The sequence below is a fragment of the Hydra vulgaris genome, chromosome 02, assembly GCF_038396675.1.
Source record: "Hydra vulgaris chromosome 02, alternate assembly HydraT2T_AEP".
NCBI lineage: Eukaryota > Metazoa > Cnidaria > Hydrozoa > Anthoathecata > Hydridae > Hydra > Hydra vulgaris.
This window is the reverse complement of record NC_088921.1, coordinates 42,159,537-42,183,495: the sequence shown is the minus strand read 5'-3', so window position 1 is coordinate 42,183,495 and position 23,959 is coordinate 42,159,537. Positions and strand designations below refer to the sequence as shown.

The window sequence follows — 23,959 nt, the reverse complement described above, 5'->3', positions numbered from 1 at the left end:
AATCTAGAAACTATATAGATATCTATAATATTGCATGGTCAGTATTATATATGGTGTTGGTTTAAAAGCAACTGCAGCAATAGCTACTGCAGCATGGGTCAATGGAGAACTTGTATCAAAAAATGATAATAGATTAATAATTGATCACTTTATCCCTAGCTCTTCTAAAGTTAGAAGAACGAAGGATAAAGTTATCAATGAAGTTGCTAATTATTTTGATAATTACTGCGATAAAGAGATTATAGACTCTGTATCTTTTGATGGACAAAAAGATCTGACTAAAATATTTTTAACTGTAGATGGATCAGACAGACAGTACCCCATTAAAGTTAAAGAAGAACACTACACTGTTTGTTCTGGTGATGGGAAGTATCTATTTCACACCAGCTAAAGTTAAAACTGGTTGGGAAGGAGGAGTAATGCACTTAATGGACCTAAAGTTAGGGCAAAAGTTAAATTGGATTGTCTGTGCTCTACACACCAATGAGTTACCATTAAAACATCTGATTAAATTGTTAGATGGAGAATCTAAAAGCGGCAAAAAATGGAGTGGACCTATTGGAAACTTACATGATAAAACAACCAACCTTGAAATTAACCCTTTTTTTACTAAGATTGAAATTGGTGAGCCTCTTATTAACTTGAGTAGTGAGGTAGTGAAAGACCTTTTTACTGATCAGTATTATGGCTATCAAATAGTTAAAGATATATGAAGTGGTCATCTAGAAGCATCTAGAACTTCTTGAAACTATCCCTGTTAACATAGCCAGATGGCTAACAACAGCCAATAGAATCTGTAGAATCTCATCATGGTCCTCAAGACAATGCAGCCCAAAATCTTCTGAAACTTGTAGAATATATTGTAGGAGTGTATTTTCCTGTCTGGTTTAACATCAAAGTTAAGCAGAGTTAGGTAGAAGGACCAAAACATATTCTTTACCAGCTTAAGTTACTTCAACACCAGTCATTAGATATTAAGAGTATAGTCATTCCAATTATTAAGCAATCTGCTTGGCATGCCTTCTCCAAGTCTATTCTTCAAACTACGCTTTGTTCTGAGAACAAAGAAGAAAGAAGTTTCAGTGTAAATAAAATTATTGAAATAAGTGTAGAAGGTGATAAAAATGTAAACCTTATTGACCTTATTAAACCTTATTATTAAATAATCTTTATTATAACATTGTACTGTATTTTATTGTACAAGTAAACTTGTTTCATGGATTTATAAAAAGCATTTTACCTTGGACAAAATTTTTCAGTTCCACATACTCCCCCCCCCCGGCTTTTGGTAAACACTGTCACTATATATATATATATATATATATATATATATATATATAATATATATATATATATATATATATATATATATATATATATATATATATATATATATATATATATATATATATATATATATATATATATATATACACACACACACATAGGCATTACCAAGTTAAAGTCAACATTTGGCTCACTTTAGGAAATCTATTTATATTCAATAAAATTATTTATTTTATATAATTTATTATAATTATATATTATAACTATAGTTATAATATAGTTTTTTTTTTCTTGTTGGTCGCCCAGATCCACGTTTTGCATTCATTTTTAATACTTAAATTCATATAATTATATATAAATTATATTTAAATATGTCTATAGACATCTTAGTAAAAGATAGGCTGGGCAACTAAATGAACTACGTGTTAGTGACCTCTTAACATATAAACAGATTATTCAATATGCCTATAAGGTTGAAAAAGAAATAATTAAACTGAAAAAATTGATTCTCCTGCCATAGTTTTAAAAGTGAATGCAGAAATTTTAAAAATTTGGAAAAACGTGAATCCAAAACCACTAATGAAGGAGAACCCTCTGAGAAACAATGTACAAAGAACATTTCAATAGTAATTGCAGCTGAACGATCTAAAGCTTCAAAACATAAAAACAGTGTTTGTTGGTTGGAAAATAACCTTTTAAAGTTATTGATATACCAGCATACAGATGTTAACTTTCTCTTTTAAATTGTGATGACTTTTGTGAAGTTAATAATACACTTTCAAAAGACTACAATATTAAACAATATGTTTGTTTGAACAAATTTGTGATTAAATTCATATAATTATATATAAATTATATTTAAATATGTCTATAGACATCTTAGTAAAAGATATGCTAGGCAACTAAATGAACTACGTGTTAGTGACCTTTTAACATATAAACAGATTATTCAATATGCCTATAAGGTTGAAAAAGAAATAATAAAACTGAAAAAATTGATCATTAAAAATTAATCATTAAACTGAAAAAATTGCCAACAAATTTTATAGCTGTACAGTATTTAATTTCTTCTCAAATTATGGCATTATATTTTTTAATACATATTACTCTTTAGGAATGTTCGATGCAAATCTCTAACAAGCACTATGTGTATGTACATTCGATGTAAGGGTTGCTCTAACAAGCACTGTGTGTCTCTGTGAAGAAAGCAAACAGGTTACAATTATTTATTTTTTTTGTATTATAATTTGTTTATGCTTGTTATTATTTTAAATATTTTTTATAAACTACAAAATAAATAATTTATTTAATTAAAGGTTCCAGTTCTAGAATGAGAGTATTTAAAGCAGGGTTGCATGGTTTTAACCAAATGGTTTAAACCATTGGTTTAAAGCATGGTTTAAACCAATTAAAAAAATGTTGGTTTAAACCAAATTAATGTTTTTTTTTTAAAATGATTTGAACTTACAACAGGAAACTAAAAGAGGGTTATGTTCACAAATAAAACTAATCTTCAACATAGATGATTTTTTTTGAATCCATGAGTTTTGTTTTTGTTTTTTCATAGAATAGAGTCCTCAGTGTTATTATAGAACAAAGCAGTAATAAATTAGTAATAACACTTATTTATCTGTTTTCTTCTACAGGCAGTTTCTCCTTCAATAGGTTCATCAAGAAGCATTGCTTCCTGATGAACTTATTTCATTAGGAAGTTTACTTAATATATATATATTAAGAAAACTTCCTAATATATATATATATATATATATATATATATATATATATATATATATATATATATATATATATATATATATATATATATATATATATATAAACAGAGAGAGAGAGAGACTGTTTAGCAAAAGAGAGAGAGATTGTTTAGCAAAAGTATAAGTAGTTATAACATAATTTATTGATACCACAAAAATGTCTCAAAAAACTGGGCGCAAATGTGATATGATTTGGTTAAAATATACACAAGTGACTGTTCCAGAAAGAAAGGGGTGTAGAGCAGTTTGTAATGCGTGTAGAAAAGAAATGGAAGGTCAAATTCAAAGGATGCATGAACATATAAAAAAGTGCAAGCAATCACAACCCCATGAAATTATGGATTCATTTGAAGATCAACAACTTCTTGAAGGTAATTAAATGAGTGCATTGTCATTTTAAATTTTATACTTTCCCTAAATTGTAAACATATATATTTAGAATAATTCAACAAACTGCAATTTCATTTTAAAGGTAACTCACCATCAACATCACAACAACAAATGAAAAGGTTCCAGCCCAAATCAACATCAGCTGATAAATATTTGAAAATTGATAAGTTTTTCACACGAACAAGCCTCAAAGAGAAAGATTTATTTGATCTGCAACTTGGTAGATTTATATACAGTACAAACTCTAGCTTCAGAACAGTTGAACACAAAGAATTTAAAAAATTTATCAATATGCTTCATCCAGAATACACTCTACCTAATAGAACTCAAATTGGAGTAGAAATATTAGATAGAGTTTACACAGAAGAAATTGAAAAATGTAATGTATTGAATGGGAAAATTGTAGCCATGTCTTTAGATGGCTGGAGTAATGTACATAATGAACCTATAGTTTGTATCTCTGTAATTACAGATAAAATTAACATTTTAGTAGAAACAATCAACACTTCTGGTCATTCACATACTGGTGAATATCTTACACAATTAGCAAAAGAAGCAATAGATTCTGTAAGACGTAAATTTGGATGCACAGTAAAAAGCTTTGTGACTGACAATGCAGCTAATATGAAATCAATGAGACAAGAACTGTCATCTGAAAAAGATATCATAACTTATGGGTGTGCTGCTCATATGCTGAATCTTTTAGCAAATGATCTTAACATTGAAAATGTGAGCAAGCATGTTACACAAATAATAAAATATATAAGAAATAATCATCAAGCTGGAGCAATTTATAAATTAAGCGGAGGAACAAAATTGCCACTTCCTACTGAAACTCGCTGGAATTCTGTATGTGATTCACTTGAAAAATATGTCAACAACTGGAGCATCATTTTCACAATGTTTAAAAAAAATAAAGAATTGGATCCTATGATTGGTAAAAAAGTAAGTGATATACAGATATAGCGAAACGCAGAGGATTTATTAAAAATATTAAAACCAATTGCAGTAGCTCTAGATAAGTTGCAAAGTGATCAAGCAAAAATAAGTGACAGTGTTGAAATTTTTAAAGATTTGATGAACAGTTTATCATTTTTATCAAACGAAAAAAAAAAAAAATTTGAATCTAGATACCATCAGACTGTCAGTGATGCTCATTTACTGGCAAACACACTAGATCCTAGATATTTTGGATCTAATCTTTCTGAAAATGAAAATGAAGCTGCCATGAATTTCGCAGATAAAGAGTTCAAGAACTTGTTGCCAATAATATTCAAATTAAAAGCCAAATCTGCTCCATTCGATAAAAGCTATCTGTATAGTGAATTTGTTTTAAAAAATGTATCACCACTAGAATGGTGGAAATCTCTTAAAATTGTGGATTGTAACATAGTGGATATTGAAGGTTTATTAAATGCACCAGCTTCTAGTGCTGGAATTGAAAGAATTTTTTCAACTTTTGGCCTTGTTCATTCTAAGTTAAGAAACCAATTGGGGGTAGAAAAAGTAGCAAAGCTTGTATTTATATATAGAACATTAAATAATGATGTATTGAATAATTTTGATGAAATATAACAGTAATATTGATAAAGAATATAGTTTACTCACATAAAATGCATTATGCTTTTTCTTAATTTAAAAGGATAACTAAATACGGCATTTTTTAATAAAAACCTAATTTAAACCAAAAAAACCATGGTTTTTTTGGTTTTTTTAAAAAAACCTATGGTTTTTGGTTTTTTTCAAAAAAACCGTTTTTTTTGCAACCCTGATTTAAAGGATCAGAAAGTTAAGCAAGGGGCCTTGGAATTAAATAGTGCAAACTAAAAAAGATATATCGATAGCGAAACAACAAAGAACCATAGTAGGAACCTGGAAGATAGGCCAAATTGATACAAAAGAGACAACCAAGATTGCAAGAAAAAGAAGTAGGGAGAAGATCAATATAACAAATGACACAACACTCCATTCAGATAATGATAGTATCAGAAAAACATATGATGTAGAAATAGATAACGATGATGATTATAAAAATCGGAATCATGGGTTTTTTGCAAAACCACTGTGTGAAAAAAATTAAATAGATTTAACTAACGCTGCCAAAGCTGCTATCAGGTTCGAAATTAGTGATGCTGCAACAACTGCCATATCAACTGCTACCTTGATAGACTATCAAATTATGACTCAGAATGACAGGTCACAAATTATCACAGAAAAAAAAGATATTTGACACTAAAAAGCGTGTTTCAACCATGATTAGTGGAAAACACAGTACAGAAGTTTTCCATTTGAAAGTCATTGGAGTCAGACTTTCAATCAGAAGGATGATAAATAAAAAAAGAGGGTATTTTTAAATATTATGACAAAAAATAAGAATTAACTTGAATAATTGCAACAAACATAAAAAAGACAAAAATTTATTAGCACATATATTAGGATATGATCATTATCCTAAACCTATTATTAATAGAATAGCAAAGGATGAAAATCACTTAACTTTTACTGCAGAAAGTGGACCTTTTTTAAGAAATATTCAAGTCATATGTTATTTCATATATGAAATAAAAAATGGAACAGGAATTACAATGGCAACCAACCCATTAAAAATACTCGAAAAAAACAACAGCATTAGTAGTTTGGAAGCCATTGTTCTTGAAATACTTCTGCTAATACAGGTGTAAATAATGGCTTGTGTTGTGACATTGTGTAAATAATGGCTTAGTTGTGACATTAAAAAGACTTTTAAACTGAAGAATTCATTTAATAGGATGTGTACTTCACCAAAATGAGTTACCACTTTGCCATGCCTTAGCTGAAGTAGATGGTAAAAAGGTTTTATATCCCCAAAATATTCAATGAAAAAAACAGGACCTGTTTACCATGCCAGATGGTTAACTCTACCTTTAAGAATAATGATGGTTTATGCTAGTGTGAAGAATCTTACAGATGAGTTGTGCACAATTACAAAGCAAATTATATTGCTCCGTGTGGTTTGTCCATAAAAAGTCTGGTGTTTATAAAGATGCTCCTACACTTCTTTTAAAAATCAGACAGACAATATACAACAAATTGTTTTTCAAAATCTTCAAGGAAACTCTTATTGCTGTCTTCAAGAAAACTTTTTGTATTCTATGTTGCAATACAATGAAAAAATTTAAGGGCTCAAGCTATTAAGCAAGTTTTGCACATAAAAGTCAAACCAAAAATCAAAGCAAAATTAATTATACCTATTACCTTTAATGCTAATACATGGAGTGGTTTAGTTGATGTTTCTCTAATTGAGGGCGAACCTCAAATTTCTTTCCTAATTTCATCATTTGAGTGTAAAAATGCTTTGCAAACTTCTAAATAGCCTACTTTTATGGATTTACCCAACAACTCACAATCAGTGAAAAGCTCTATGAGGCTTGTATCAGAGGCATCAAAGATTTATGGTCAAGTTGGAAAATAGCATTTTTTGTTCCAATTTTCAAAAACTCTGGTGAACATTCTGACCTTTCCAATTCTTGTTTTTCTTTTTTCTTAGATTATTCACCTCCCAAGGCCCGAGGGGGGCCACTACAGTCGAGGAGGCTACTCATTTTTTTGTGTTTTTTATTTTTTAGTTGTTATCCGTGGTGCAACCCTCTCTCAACTTTTTAACTCCGAAATACGAACCTTGCCGAGCAAGGCCGCTGTGCGGAGAAACTAAGTTGAGCGCGGTACTTCCAGGGACGTGGTGGGAGTCGAACTCGGAACCTCTTGCTTACAAAGTTTGGCATGCTGGTCTAATCCATAAGCTTGTTTCATAAAGTGTATCTGGGAAAGTTTTTGAGATTATTAAATCATTTCTTTTTAAGCGCTTTATTAAAGTCATCCTTGAAGACCATCACATTTCCAGTAACTTCTGGGGTACCTCAAGGTTCAATCCTTGGTCCTGTTTTGTTTCTTATATAAATTAACGATCTTCCTGACAACCTTACATCTAAAGTAGCTCTTTTTGCTGATGACTCAACTTTATACTCCTGTCTTGACATGTCTTGACAAGTCTTCTTTTTCGAACAGGCAGCCAATCTTGAATCTTTCATTTAGAACAGGCAGCCAATCTTGAATCTAATCTCACTTCTGTAACAAATTGGGGCTTGCAATGGTTTGTGAATTTTAACTCAGTTATTTACTGCAAACAACTATCGAAGTACTGTTGACATTCCTATATTCATGAACTTTCTCACTTAGTCCTCTTCTTTACATTTTTTTGGATTATCATTCATTAATTACCTCTGATGGAAACCATATATACAATCTATTGCAAAACTAGCATCTTCTAGATCATTTGGGGGGTTGGGGTGAGGGTGATTTTCAATGTTTCAATGAAAATCTCCGTGGTGTCAAATGGGTAAAAGCCTTTATTAAAAGACATCATCAGCTATCCAAGAAATTTCCTGGAAACAACAAAACTCAGTTATTTACTACAAACAACTATCGCAATACTGTCAACATTCCTATATTAATGAATAACAACCCTCTCACTTAGTCCTCTTCTTTACCTCTACTTGGATTACCGTTTACTACTGACTTTTCATGGAAACCATATATACAACTAATTGCTAAATTAGCATCTGCTAAGGTTGCTTCTCTTTAACATGCTAACCATTTCCTCTCTTCTCATTCCATTCTCTACATCTACAAATCTCTTATTCGTTCCTGTATGGAATACTGTTGTCATATTTGGGCTGGTTCTTCTAATGATGCACTTTCTCTCGAGACATGGTCCAAAAACACATTGTAAACATAGTTGGACCCTCTAATTCTATTACTGTATCTGGCCCTGCATGCTTTAAAAACTTTAATCTAGTTTTTTTCCTCGCACCTCAACCCTTTGGAACTCTCTACCATCTTCATGTTTTCCTCACTCATACAACCTTTAACTTTTTAGGTCTTCTGTCAATCATTTCCTTGCTTTATAACTCTATTCTTTTTTTCTAGTAACTTCCAACTTAATAGTGGTTGTTTGAAGCCTTGTTGGGATTGAATTAGAATAAAAAAAATAAAAATAAAAATTTTATCCTAACTAAAAACCAAAGCAGAGCAGAAAATAAAGGGAGTTCATCTAAAATCTTTTATAAAGTGATCAATTTTAGATGAACTCCTTGGGCCTCCTTGACATGACAGTAGTCATGTCAAGGAGGCCCAAGGGCATCCTTGACATGACTACTGTCAAGAATTACTTTTTTTAACTGCACTCCAACTCCACTTTCAGAGAGAAACATGTTGAACGCGGTAATTCCAGAAATAAACAGGGGCTAAGGCAGGCAGAATCAAAATTTGAATGGAAAAAATAGAAGTTTTGAAAAACTCAGCTTTTAAGATTATGTGGTAAATATTCATTCCAGAATATTCAAATATTCTAATGGAAGAATGTTTGCATCAAAGTTTGTACTAAAGTATATAAATATTGAGAATGCCATAAAAATGAATAATTCATGAAAACAAGAAAATAATAACTTTAAAACCATTTCCCAAAATTGTCCTTACTCTAATCGGTCTGAAATTTTCAGGATAGTCTTAGATTGGTATGTATAACAAATCCCAAAGTGAGCCAATATGATCTGAGAAAAAGATATTTTGGTAGTGGCTTATTATTCTAATATATTACTACATTATATTATTATACTATATTATATTATTATACTATATTATAATTCTACTATATTACTATATCTACTTATATCTGCTTATTTCTACTATATCTAACATTTTTAGACGAGCAATAGAATTTGTGGTGCCCATCTAAAAAATGTTGAAAAAAAGGTTTTTTATTAAAGAAATAAAAATAAAACAGCATTAAGACTGCTACCAGCCTTTAAAAAGATTTCATACAAAGAAAGATTAGAAAAACTAAACTTAATAACTTTTAAAAAAAGAAGAAAGATAGATCTAATTTTTTTATTTTTAACTATCTATTATTTTTAATGACTATTTTATGATTTTAATGAAAAAGTAAAACTGATAAACCTTTTGGTGGTTATAGTTATTAACTAGTTATTGGAGTGACACCTTAATAGAATAAACAGATAAAACAAAAAACAAACAAACAACAAAAAGTAGTAATACAAATAGCAAATTAAAAAAAAGTTCAATAAAAAGATAAACAATAATATTTAAATAAGCAAGACTAATGACACACAAAAAAGGAAAGAGTGAATAAACTGACATGAGAAATAATGAATTAATGAGATAATACAACATTTAATAATCAGAAGAATGATAGAAAATAAAAAATAAAACTAAAGGATATATTTAAAAATTATGAGACAAAAAATTTAAAATCACTTGATAATAGCAATAAATATAAAAAAATATATAACAAAAATAATAATTTGTAGCAACACCAAAAACGCACCAAAAAAATACACCACAATGTAAACAATACACAGAAATACACGCCAACATTCAGAGAAGTACATGATAAAATTTTTCTTTTTTTTTTCTTCTTTCAATAACTTATTAAATTTTTTTTACGTTCAAATTTATCACAAACATTTTTTCTTTTAATCTTACTTTTAGTTGTTCTGTTTTTTTAATGTTTTTTTTTTCAAATTTCAATCATATAATATAATGCTGAACTTAATTAATGTCCCTTCAAGTGTCTTTGACTCTTGGCAGCAATTGCAACCAAGATAATGGCAAGAACAAGTCACAGCACTTTTTTAATAAGAAAATGTGAATGAAAGTGTTTGCAAAAATGTTAAAACATAAAGACATATATCAAGTTTTACAGTTTTACTTTTACTTGAAAACTGTATTGCGGCAACATTTTCTTAATTTTGATTTATAGAATTTATTTACCGTCTTGTTTTTTGTTTATTAAATACCATTAAAACCTTTCACAAACTCCTTAGTGGCCAAAGTGGTTAGCTTGCAGAGTTTCTGAAGCGAAGCCCTGTGGTTCAATTCTTACCACTGGTACCTTTATTTTTTTAAATTTACTAAAATACATAATAAAACACTTTTGAAGTTTTTTAAATATTATATACTTAACATATATAAAGATATTATATACTATAAGAAACAAAAAGAAGAGAATTTTTAAAAAAGCTTAAAATTTCCAAAAACATCAAAACACTGCTAGAAATTTGTTTTGTATATGTCATGATGTAGACAATGTGAAAAATTTGTTTTGTATGTCATACTTATGTTATTATTGTGCTCAGGTAATGAGTCCTAATAAAAAGTGGATAGTCTGAAAAATATTTATGATCTGAAACTTAATAAAGAAAAATTTCATAAGACAGTCCTTCTACTCCAGGAGGTGCTGCTGTGGAGGCAATACAAAAAGAAAAACAAAAGTCTGTAGCTAGAAAAAACTTTAAAAAATTTATTTTAACAATTAAAGTCTATTTTGCTATTTTTTTTTTTGCTATAAGTATATGCAGTCAAATTAAAAAATTTAAAATATATTGTGTTAAGAGGCAGATTTGAACCCTTGCAAAATGACACTGATAACAGTGCATTAAACCACTGATCTATTGAACTTATGCATGAAGTTAAAAAATAAGCTATTTTATAAATCTTTTATGCCGATTGCAATAAATCAACACTTTTCAAGCAGGTCCTCTAAATAAGATCAGCTTTATTGTATAGCATCTTATATAACAATAAACAAATATGTTATATGCAAATGTAAAAAATCCACTTATGTTACATTTTATACAAGATATACGTGTGTTCAAAACATACAGTCTCATTCAAAAGGAGAATTTGAAGATTTTAGATTTGCCCCTCTCTTGATAATTTCTGATTGTTAAAATTGTCATCTTCTTAGTTCCGCCATTTGTATAGAGTTACATACAAACATATGTAAGTGTAAACAACTTTAGCATATGTTGCTTTTGCAGGGGGTATATGGAACGATTGTGTGTAATATATGTATAATATGAGAAAACTTTAAAATTTTAATTTATCAACTAGAAGTCTTTTTTGCTATATATATATTTTTTTGTTATAGATATTTAGACAAGATAAAAAAAAATTTCAAAATATTTAGACAAGATAAAAAAAATTGTCGTTTCAGGGGTTTTGAATCCCCTGAAACGACACTGATGACAGCGCACTAAACCACTGAGTTATTGATGATATGCATTTGGGAGAAAAACAAACCTAATTATAAGTCTCTTATAAGGTCTATGTATGCGGAAAAGGTGCGCGTGTTAAGTGTTTTTGCTCTTAAAGCAGTTTTTCAGAATGAATTATTTTACAAAAAAACATAGAGGTAAATAAAGAAAAGGTATAGAAATGATTGATGTCATTTGGTTCTAAAAGAACCAAAAAAAATTAAGATGATATCACCATTTTGACCTTTTTTTAACCCCAATAATATAACCCCAAATTATATACCTTTATTATTCAATTTACATGTAATTATGGCGCTATAAAAATTTTTTTTCAAATGAACTTGCCTTTTGGAAGACTTTCTATGTACCAAATTTCAGGTTGATACCTCATCGTTGTTAAATATTGCAACTTAAATTTCAGGTTGATACCTCATCGTTGTTAAAAATTGCAACTTAAATTTCAGGTTGATACCTCATCGTTGTTAAATATTGCAACTTAAATTTTAGGTTGATACCTCATCGTTGTTAAATATTGCAACTTAAATTTCAGGTTGATACCTCATCGTTGTTAAATATTGCAACTTAAATTTCAGGTTGATACCTCATCGTTGTTAAAAATTGCAACTTAAATTTCAGGTTGATACTTCATCGTAGTTAAATAATGCAACTCAATGAAAAAAATCAAAAAATGCTTGAGAGTTAGCATAAATCAGCAAAATCTGAATATTGCAAAGAAGGAGTTGGTTTTTTTGGGACATTAAAATTTTTAACATAAAGTTATTAAAAATCCAGATCATAGGGTTACATTCTTTTCTTTTTCTGATTTGACATGATTTGAGGGATGCCCTCTATAATAATTGAAAACTTTGTTATTGCCAAATTTTGCAATTTGTTAATTAAAATTGATTTGATTCTTTTTGCTTTCAATTTAATCTTCTATTTACTTAAGAAGTAAATTATTAAGATTTTTATTCTGTATACAGTTTTTGTATTAAGTAGTGATTGATAAGTCTTCATAAGTCTATTTGTAAATTTAATTTTTTTTTTTTTTTTTTTTGTTATTCACCTCCTCAAAGCCAAGAAGGCCACTACAGACAAGGAGGCTACTTAATAGTGGTTATAACCCTCTCTCAACTTTATAACTCCGAAACACGAACCTTGACCTACAAGGCCGCTGTGCGGAGAGTTGAGCGCGGTACTACCAGGGACGTGGTGGGGATAGAACTCAGAATCTCTCGCTTATGAAGTGAGCGCTTTACCACTACACCACTACCGCAAATACTTTAAATTTAAGCTACTTTGCTAGATTTGTTATAGTAAATATTAATTTTTAAGTAAAAAAAAAACTTTTATTGTAAATAATTATTATATAATTCTATAAGAGCCATGGTCGGCTATATTATGAAATTTATATTTTACCTTCTCCATATGGCTTTGTAACTCATTTAAATCAAATTCTTTCAAAATTTGATCAACAGATGCTTTGTTTTTGCAGAACATAACATCCATAACATGCCATCCATTTTTGAATATGGGCTTGAAAAACATTTGGAGGATTATCATCCTTAGGAAAAATTTGACGTTTTTAGTTTTCATGAAGTCAAAATATATATTTGTGTTCATTATACATTGATCTAATAAATAGAATTAATTTAGGTCTCAAGCATTTATTGATATAGCACTTAGCATCAATTGAAAAAGGTAATTCTTCCATAAATGGTTCTGAGATCTTTTTTTTTGTATTTAATATCTGTATTTAATTATTTTTATTTAATATCTGTATTTTATTATATTTAATTTTGTATTTAATATTGAACTTTTATAATAACCATCATCACCTTTCAGTGTTGCTTAAGGTAAAATATTTTTCATCATTGATAATTATTGTTTTTCCAACAAAAGATTTTGTTGCTTATTTTCTTAAGGTTCTGATAATTTTTGGACGTTGTTATTTCACTAATAAATAACGCTTTTACTTTTTTTTCTACATTGAATTTTTTTTTAATTATCAACTTACTGTACTTTGTGAAATATTTAATTTTTTTAGCTTCAGTTCTCTGACTTTTTCTATCTCTGTTTTTGAAAGATTTTGTCTCTTAATTTTGCCAAGCTCTAGTTTGACTGGGCGGCCACTTCTTGGTAAAACCTCAGTTATTGAAGAATGGTAATATTTTTTACTTATCAAATAAATTGTTCTTTCAGATTTTTTTTCGTATTTAAAGTGTTTAACAGTGATATTTTTATTAACAAAATTTAAATAGTAACTTACTATTCTTTTATTAATAGCTTCTCTTTTAGGATTCCCCATTTCACGTGCAATAAAGATAAAAACTTAATTTTTTATTTATTTTTTTATGAAAGAAATAAAATCTAAAAAAAATTAAAAAATTAAATATAAGTGTTTCAAGATATAGGGCATAAAAAATTTCTGCAAAGATTTATGAACCACCCATTAAACAGCTATGTGGAATTGTTGCAAATGTAACAGTTTAGAAAACAGAAAACAAAAAAACTTTTATCTTAAGGAAGTTCTGATAAAAGTTTAGTTTAGTTACCAGTAGACCTAAAAACAAAAATTAAAGTAAAAAAAAAAAAGAAAAAAAAAAGTAATTCTTAAGTATGCAAATCAAAATCAAAATTTTTAATGAATTTTTGTTTCAAGTTCATAACTAATTTTAATTTTATTACTTTTTTTAATACCAGTTCTTGCAGTTAACCTGTCATCAACTAGCAAAATAAGACCAGATAAAGATTCAGAGTATAACGTCATTGCTGTCTGAAGACGCTGAGGTTGCAGTACCATGCTATCTCTAAAAAATCAAACAATGAATGAAATTTCAGCAGCATACTATTTTGATAAAAATCAAAAAATACAAAAATTTCTGATTCTAATGAATAATAAGAGGTTGCACATTTACCCAATAAATGAGGTCTTACATTGACAGTAATCCATTACATCACGACAGACTAATCGAATATTATGCATACTTTTTATTTGATTTCCTATATAAAACAATTTATTAACATAAAAGTGCAAAAAAATGCTCAAAAGTTAAATATCAAGAATATAAAATAAATATTAAAAAAAATTTAGAAAAAGTAAAAAAATAAAAATTGCATTGAAGTTAATAATATATTACAATTAATAATAGTTAATAATATATACAATTAATAATATATTAATAACTACAATGTTATTATTATATAAATTATAAAAATAAGATAAAGAATTTAAATTCTTAAATAAAAAGTCATATAAAGTAAAGAATACTAAGATTTTATATAAAAACACACAAAAATTTTAGAGCAATAAAAACTTAAAAATAAAAACGCATTTAACGAATGTTATAGCTAAAAGCAAAATTTATATATATATTTAAAATTTTTACAAAATTTATAATTATAAGCAAAAACTAAATTAAAACTGCAATATTAGTGAATAAAAACATTAAAAAAATTAAGTATTATATAAGTATATATTTTTATAAATACTTAACATTTTAGAGTATATATATAATATATGTAAAATAAGTATAATATACATATATTTAATATAATATTATTTACATATATGTATATATATATATATATATATATATACTAAGTATATAAATAATAAGTAGTGTATTAAATATTAACACAAGAAACTGTTGCAACTTAGTTAACTTTTGCAGCTTTGAAAAAACAAGAAACTGTTGCAAGTTTCATCATTGTCATTTCTATCATTCTATCTCCTGATATTTAATGCACAAATACCAAGCATCATCTTAACTATTTTTTTGTCCCAATTAAAAACTACATTAACTGCAAGTTCATTTTTCTTGTTTAAACTACTTTAATTAGATTTTTTCGGATAAAAGCTACTTTAATCTTTCTTTTTCTGATAAAAGCTACTTCAATCTTTCTTTTTCTGATAAACACTATCTCAATCTTTCTTTTTCTTAATGCCTCAAGTTTTTTTTTTTTGTTAAAAGAAACAGTTGATGTGAGAGAATTCCAAAGCATTAGTTTAGTTGTATCATTTTTTAGTTGTAGCCATTTTAAAATTATCAAGAAAATCATTAGTTTAGACAGGTAACAACATTTTAATACTGTGATTTGAAAAGAATGTTTAATAGCTTTTTCAATTCAGAATTTTAAATTAAAAGTTATGGAAAAGCACGTCAGACTTTATTGAAACATTTTTGTATAGCAAGAGCAGTAGCATTTGCCTCACCACTTCCACTTCACCACTTCCACCTCACCACTTCCACCTCACCACTTCCACTTCTAATGCAAGTTCCATTCTGTTATTATGGTTAATAAGTTAGTATTTGTACAAGAGATAAAAATCCATATTTATTTTCAAGTAGGCAAGAAAATAACATTCAGTTAAGCACTTTTTAAAAAGTTCCAGGTTGTTTAGTTCTGGAGAACACTCAGAGTACTTTAAGAACACTTCAAGAGAACACTTGTGTAAGACTGTGACAGGGATGTTGTCTGGATTACAAGCTGTAGAAAAGTTGGAAAAATTTTTTGTAATAAAAATAACTTTTTATTTGTAGTAGAACAAGTAAAACCAGAGCCATACTTAATTGCTTTAAAAAAATTTGTACCCAGTGGGGTAAAAATCACATTTCCTAACTAAATCCTCCCTTGCATTTTTTCCATGCTTTATATAAGGTTACTTTCTATATATATATGTTTGTGTGCCACAAAATTTGAAATCAATTTTTGAAAGCTTTTTTCTCAACCAATTTTGCTCAAATTTTGCACACTTAATCATTTTCGATGACATTACAAGGAAATGGAAAAATTTGACCAAAAAAAGTTAATTAAGTTAACAAAAATTTAATTTGTATTTCCCCATAAGAACACTGAATTAATAAAAAAAAAATTTAAAAACGTAACAGTAATTTTTCCTTCTACAAAAGATAACAAAAAAAGAATTTCTAGGCCCAATAGAATTCTGCTTGCATAAAGCATGGATTTGAAAAAAGAATTTTTTTTTGATTTACTAGTTCAAAGTTGAGTTTAGACTGCAACCTTCTCAATTTTAAATTTTTTTCCCCGCCCTATTATGAATAACATTAAAAAAAACTAATAAGCATATAAATATATATTAAAATAACATATTAATATCATGCAGATCTAAGTTCTTAAAGTAAAAGTTCATAATTTTGTTTTTTAAAAAGTTTCAGAGTTTTAATAATGGCAGATCATAAGATGACAATTATCACTACACATTTTAATTGTTTTAGTAACTAAAACATATTAAATAAAATAAAAATATTTATTTTCTAAAATCAGGTCTATTAGAATAGTTAAAATTTTGAATAATAAATATCAAAATAAATTTGAATAATAAATATGATTTCTCACAAAACTAATTTAAAAAAATATATAATTTCTAAGTTATGAAAACGTTGAGCAATATTTGTCTATTCTAAAATTTTAAAAATTAGAAAAATATAGTTTTTTTAATTACTAGGACAGTTAAAGTTAAAAGGCATAAACAAATAAATAAAAATAAATGCATAAAGAAATAAATGTCTTTAAAAAGTTTTTATGTAAAAATCCATCATCATCAAAAGCATCTTAATTATTATAGTTTTGCAAATTAAATTGAGACTTTATTTCATTAAATTGAGACTTTAACCATTGGGCTTTGTTGATATTGGCAGAGAAATGTAAACAACATTAAATATAACAGCTTTAAATATAACTTCCTAAAGTTATATTTAACTTAAAGTTATATTTAACTTAAAGTTATATAGAAGCATCAAGCTTCATTTAACAGAGATGGCACCATTCTTTTAATGAAATACCAAAAGTGAAGTTACAAAATAACACTAAACCAATAGGGTGAGTAAATTTTTTGTTAAAATGTATATTTTCAAATTTGGAAAAAAGAGTAGGAAAAAAATTTAACTTTGTCACTTTTTAAAAAAAGTGATACTTTTAAAAATGATATTAGTTCAGTGCTATTTCATATTTATTAGTTCAGTGATATCAGTTAGTGCAAGCAAAATGGTAAATTTTTTAGTTTTTTTATTATTATTAAATAGTTTTTTTAAATTAAATAGTTAGTGCAATATTAGTTCAGTGATATTAGTTGAGTGCTATTTCATATTTATTAGTTCAGTGATATTTCAATTTTGATTTTAATTTCACTTATTTAGTTATTGACAATGATTTTTTTTTCAAAAGTAATTAATACTTCATTGTCAGACCAAAAAGAAAGCTTCGGTAAACATATTTTGTTTATTGAGTTATCTTGTAGGGAATGGAAAAGAAATTTATACATCTTCCAAAGAGATATTCTAAGATATGGATGTTTCTAAGAAAACTTGTGAAAAATATAAGAAACTATACTGTAGATCAGCTAAAAACTGATATGTTATCTGCTTTACTCAGTCAATGATTGAAAGCAAATGCACTTTTTGCATATGCTGTTGTAATTCATAAAAAACAATTTATAAAAAACTTAAGTATTTATGGCTGTTGATGTTAGTATTGGACGTGGAAAAAAAGCTGAAAAAGAAAGATTTAATTTAAAATAAGACAAGCTTGTAGAAATATATATATATATATATATATATATATATATATATATATATATATATATATATATATATATATATATATATATATATATATATATATATATTAGTGATGTACTGATTAATTGGCATCAGCATCAGCGTAATCTATCACTTTTTGCACAATCAGAATCGATATCGATTTTCTGACTGATGACATTATACTACTTTTATCCTGCATTATGATAATAATTAAATGATAAATAATCTAAAGTTTATCCATTACTTAAAATTTTTTTGAGAAATTGTTTATATACAGACAGATAGTGAAATCTTGATTAATAGATTAATAGAGATAATTAGATTAAGGAGTAAACAGATTCTATTTGTTGACCGACCTTGCACCCCTTCTTCATCTATTTGGCTGGCGCAGATGTATTTTTAAAACATTGTTTCCAGTTTAGGATGTTGAATGCTGGATCTTCTTGACTCAATGCATGGGTTTTGCTTGTGTCTCTATTTTTATGGCTAGGCAACTTATTCTATTATCTCCTAATGAGGGAACAGCTCTAAAACTCAGTTTTATGGTTCTGAGGCCAGCTGGTAGTCAGGTTTCCCGAACTCTGAAGTTGCTCTCAGGGAGGCTGATTCCATCAACAGCTGAAAAATATCAAAGTATTAACAGTGCCATGTTGCGCATAGATGGTGTCCCTGTTTGTACTTTTGGTGTGCATTGCCAAAGCCACATTTGGAGCCCTTTGTTACTTTGCTTAGGGTTTATTAATAGTAATGAGGCAATTGCTTGGGCTATTAAACAGTGTACTGAGTACTATCTATGCTTTGAGTCAAGTTCTTAAACTTAAAAAACAAATTTAAAAATGAATAAAGTACCAAAAACTATAAAACACAAAAAACCACCGTCATCACCAAGTTCTCTAAACCTATCATTCATGCTCATCACACTGAATGGCTTGGCTCTAATGTCAGTGACTCTGCAGGCATTAAAGCCCACAACTTTTGCCTTTCTCAATCCCTAACTCAAATAGTCAACTTTCCAACTTGCTTTCCAGACAACCCGAATCATTTACCTTCTCTACTCAACTTATGCCTTGTTTCTGATCCTAGTCAGTGTTCAGTTTCTCCACATTCACCCTTAGGAGCTTCTGATCACAGTTTGATCTCTCTAAAACTATTACCTCATTCTTCTTCATCATCTGAATCCCCCTATCATCGTACCACTTACAACTACCTTAAAGCTGACTGGGACTCTTTCTGTGATTTTCTCCGTGATGGCCCTTGGGTAAAAATCTTTCGTCTTCCTGCTGACAAATGTGCTTCTTACATAACTTCGTGGATTCACGTAGGCATCGAATCTTTTATCCCTTCTTGACGATTCCAGGTCTAGCCTCACTCTTCTCCAAAGTTATCCTCACATTGTGCTGCTGCAATTGCCAATCGAAACCGTTACTTCCATATCTATCAGCAAAACAATTCTCCAAAAAACTAGACGTCTGTTTATTACTACTAGAAACCATTGTAAAAAGATTTTGTCTAACGCCAAAGCCCACTATTCTCAGGTCATGAAATCTTGTATCTCATCTAAAAAATTAGGCTCTCGTGACTTCTGGAGAATCTTTAACAGTATCAATAATAAGGTCAAATCTGCAATTACACCTCTCTTGCATGGTTCAGACTTTGTCACCTCACAAGACAAAGCTAAATTGCTTGCTAAGAACTTTTCATCAATATCATCTCTTCTAACTCTTCCACTAATTCCATTAATTCCACTAATTGCATTCTACCTGATTTAGCCAACAAACAAGTTGACCCATTGCTTGACCTTCGTATCACTCCAGCTTCTGTATCTAAAGTGATTTCCTGCTTAGATTCTTCTACAGCTTGTGGTCAGGACAACATACCTATTATAGTCTTGCAGAAGTGTTCTCCAGAGCTGTCGTCTATACTTTTAAAACTATTCAACAAGTGCATATCAGAGTCTTGTTTTCTAGCCTGCTGGAAAGCAGCATCTGTTATCCCTATTTTCGAAAATTCTGGAGAGCGATCTGATTTGTCTAACTACCGTCCCATTAGACTTCTTCCTATTATAAGCAAGGATTTTGAATCTTTAATTAACAAACACTTAATCTCTTATCTTGAATCTAATAACTTACTTTCTGATCACCAATATGGATTTTGATCTTCTCATTCTACAGCCGATTTGCTAACAGTAATAACCGATAGGTTTTATCACGCATTAGACAAATGTTGAGAGGTTAAGGCTATCGCTCTTGACATTTCTAAAGCTTTTGATAAAGTTTGGCATGCTGGTCTTCTCCATAAGCTTTCTTCGTATGGTGTATCTGGTAACATCTTTAAGATTATTGAATCCTTCCTTTCCAATCGTAGTATAAAAGTTGTCCTCGATGGACAGCACTCTTCTTCATATACTGTAACTTCAGGGATTCCTTAAGGTTCAATTTTTGACCCTATACTCTTTTTAATTTACATTAACAATCTTCCAGATGTTCTCATATCTAAGGTATATTGTTCGCTGATGATACTACCATTTATTCCTGTCATGATAAGAAGCCAGCACTCTCTGATTGCTTGGAGGGGGGATTTGAGCTTGAAGAGGATCTCACTTTTGCTACAGCATGGGGCTCATAGTGACTGGTGAACTTTAATTCAGATAAAAGTTTTCAGCTCCTATTGTTATCGCAATAATTTAGATCTTCCTATATTTATGAACGATAATGTACTCAATGAGTCATCTACCCTTCACCTTCTTGGATAAACTCTTACTTCCGATCTTTCTTGGAAACCTTATATCAAATCTGTTGCAAAATTAGCATCTGCTAAGGTTGCATCTCTTTATCGAGCTCTACACTTTCTTACTCTGGACTCTATTCTTTATCTCTTTAAATCTCAAACCCGCCCTTGTATTGAATACTGTTGCCATATCTGGAGCAGATCTTCTAATGATGTCCTTTCTCTTTTAGACAAAAAACACATTGTAAACATAGTTGGACCTGCTCTTGCAGCCAAACTCCAACCATTATTACATGGTCGTAATGTTGCTTCTCTTTCTCTTTTCTACAAATACTATAATGAGCACTGCTCTAAAGAGCTAGCGTCTCTTGTGCCATCTACTAAAATTCATTCTCGTGTTACTCGTCATTCAATTAAGTGTCATCCTTTTTCTGTGACTGTTCGTAAGTGCTCCAAAAACGCTTATTCGTCAAGTTTTTTTCCTCGAACACCAGCTCTTTGGAATTTGCTTCCTTCATCTTGCTTTCCTGATCCATATAATTTTTAATTTGCAATCTTTTAAGTCATCTGTCAATCGTTATCTTGCTCTACAATTTTCATCTTTTCTCTTCCAGTAACTTCCAACTCTAATAGTGGTTGCTTGCAGCCTTGTTGGAAGCAAAGATATTAAAATAAAATATTGATTTTGTTTACAAGCAAATCTTTTATTCTTAAGATAATATTTATAACTTTTAATTTAACAGCTGAATGTATTTATACTTATATTACTATAAATTTGTTTTTAGTGTTATTTTTTGTTGTTCTATTGTTATAATTATAAGTAACCTATTTAAGCATTGCTATCTATATATATGTGTTCAAGTATTCTTCTATGTTACTATAAATTAACAATAAAGTTACAGTTAAACCTATTATTGTTAATTTAAATATCTAAATTAACAATTAATAAAGATTAATAAAGTTACAGAATCAAAATTATATTCAGAATGGCAACAGCTTTGTTTGGAAAAGGTATTCCGATAAAATCATGTAGTTGGGTATGGAAATATTTTACTATTTCTCTTGAAGATGCCTCAATTGCAATATGTAGTACATGCACACTGAAGATTACAAGAGGTAACAAATAAAAAAAGTCTTTTAACACAATAAATATGTTGTGTCATTAATACAAAACATAAATAAATAGCAACCAAAGAGTTGAAACTTAATAAAGAAGAAAACAGAAGGTGAGCAAAAAATGAATAAAATGTTTTTAAGAAAATCAAGTGTTTCTAACAAAGTTTGTCTTAACAAACTTTGTTAAAAACACTTAAGAGAATAAAAGCCCTGGGGTATTAATGTAAATCTCAAGTCTCAATTAATTAATAATTATATTGCAGAAATGATTGCTGTTGATATTCAACATTTTTCTATAGTAGAAAACATCAGATTTCAAAGATTTTACCAATCTTTGTCAAAACATCAGATTTCAAAGATTTTACCAATCTTTGTCAAAACATCAGATTTCAAAGATTTTACCAATCTTTGAAATCCAATGTCTTCTACTACAGATAATAATCATATATGTCCTAAGTATTGCATTCAAAATGGAAAATACATTAAAAACTCTGTTTTTCAAAATGTATATAACAAAGCTACACTAAATATCTAAAAAGAAATAAATGATGCTTCATAAATTTTGTTTACAACTGATGGTTGTATCTACCAAATCTACCAAAGGAGCATATCATCTAAGCAAAGCATCTACCAAAGGTAAATGCTTATTTCTTAGCTTGATAGCTCATTTGTTAACTAATGAATTCCATCAAAAATCTGCAATTTTTCAAGTTTGTCAACTTAATGTATCGCATACTGCCAAAAATATATGTGAAGCAATTCAAAGTTCTATGAATGACTTTCTTATTCCAGTTTCAAAGGTACATTTAGTTGCTAGAGATAATGCAGCTAATATGATAGCTGGAATAAGAGAGGCAGGTTACAACAGTTTGCTGTGTTTTTTACACACTTTGCAACTTGTGTTGAATAACCCAAATTAATAATTCTCCATCTTCTTTTAAAGCTTATTGAAAACATTAAACTCATTTTAAATGCCTGAAAAGTTCAAACATTTCAACAAGATGGAATATTTTATATTTGAACAAGATGGAATATTTTATGTTTGAACAAGATGGAATATTTTATGTTCAAACAAGACATTTCAACAAGATGGAATATTTTATGTTTGAAAGAATTTTTGAACAGAATCCTACTTTGATCCCATTTTGTTGTTATAGTGATAACTCTAAACTAAAGACACTGAAAAACAATAAATGGATTATTTTAGAAAAATTACTACAATTTTTAAAAATGTTTAATGATATAACAAATTTGTTAAGTGAGCATAAAGCAATTGCAGTTCTTTTTGCTGATGATTAAACTTTATACTTAACAACTTTATACTCCTGTCAAGATTGGCTGCCTGTTCTAAGTGGTTGAAAAGAGAAAGTCTTCTCTTTTCAACTGCTTAGAACAGGCAGCCAATCTTGAATCTGATCTCACTTCTGTAACAGATTGAGCTCACAGTGGCTTGTAAATTTTAACTCCAACGAAACCCAGTTATTTACTGCAAACAACTATCACAATACTGCCGACATTCCTTTATTAATGAATGACAACCTTCTCAATTCTTCTTCTTGTTTACATCTTCTTGGATTACCGTTTACTACTGACCTTTCCTGGAAACCGTATATACAATCAATTGCTAAACTAGAATCTGCTAAGGTTGCTTCTCTTTATCATGCTCGCCATTTTCTTTCTCCTGATTCCATTCTCTACCTCTACAAATCTCTTATTCATCCCTGTATGGAATACTGTTTTCTTATTTGGGCTGGTTCTTCTAATGATGCTCTTTCTCTTTCAGACAAGGCCCAAAAACGCATTGCAAACGTAGTTGGACCTGCTCTATCTGCTAAGCTTGAGCCTCTTTCCTATTGTTGTAAAGTTGCATCTCTTTCTCTTTTCTACAAATACTATAATAGTCGCTGCTCAAAGGAGCTATCATCTCTAGTTCCATCAACTAAAACTCATTCTCGCTTGACTCATCATTCAGCAAAGTCTGATTCTTTAACTGCATTTGCTCCTGCATGCT

The 23,959-nt window shown here is 28.9% G+C and overlaps 1 protein-coding gene across 4 annotated transcripts in view; it reads right to left on the bottom strand.

Annotated features, from left to right (window-relative positions):
* Positions 1–23,959, bottom strand: part of LOC100206659 (FERRY endosomal RAB5 effector complex subunit 3) — an 80,067-nt gene that overhangs the window by 11,502 nt on the left and 44,606 nt on the right. For all 4 annotated transcript variants that reach the window (XR_010636716.1, XM_065790973.1, XM_065790974.1 and 1 more), the window contains exons 5-6: positions 14,461–14,545; positions 14,231–14,352 (exon numbers count right to left, since the gene is read on the bottom strand). Coding sequence is in view for 3 of the 4 variants with exons in the window: in XM_065790973.1 (XP_065647045.1) it covers positions 14,231–14,352; positions 14,461–14,545 (207 nt within the window). In the remaining variant the exon portion in view is untranslated. The remainder of the gene's footprint in view (positions 1–14,230; positions 14,353–14,460; positions 14,546–23,959) is intronic.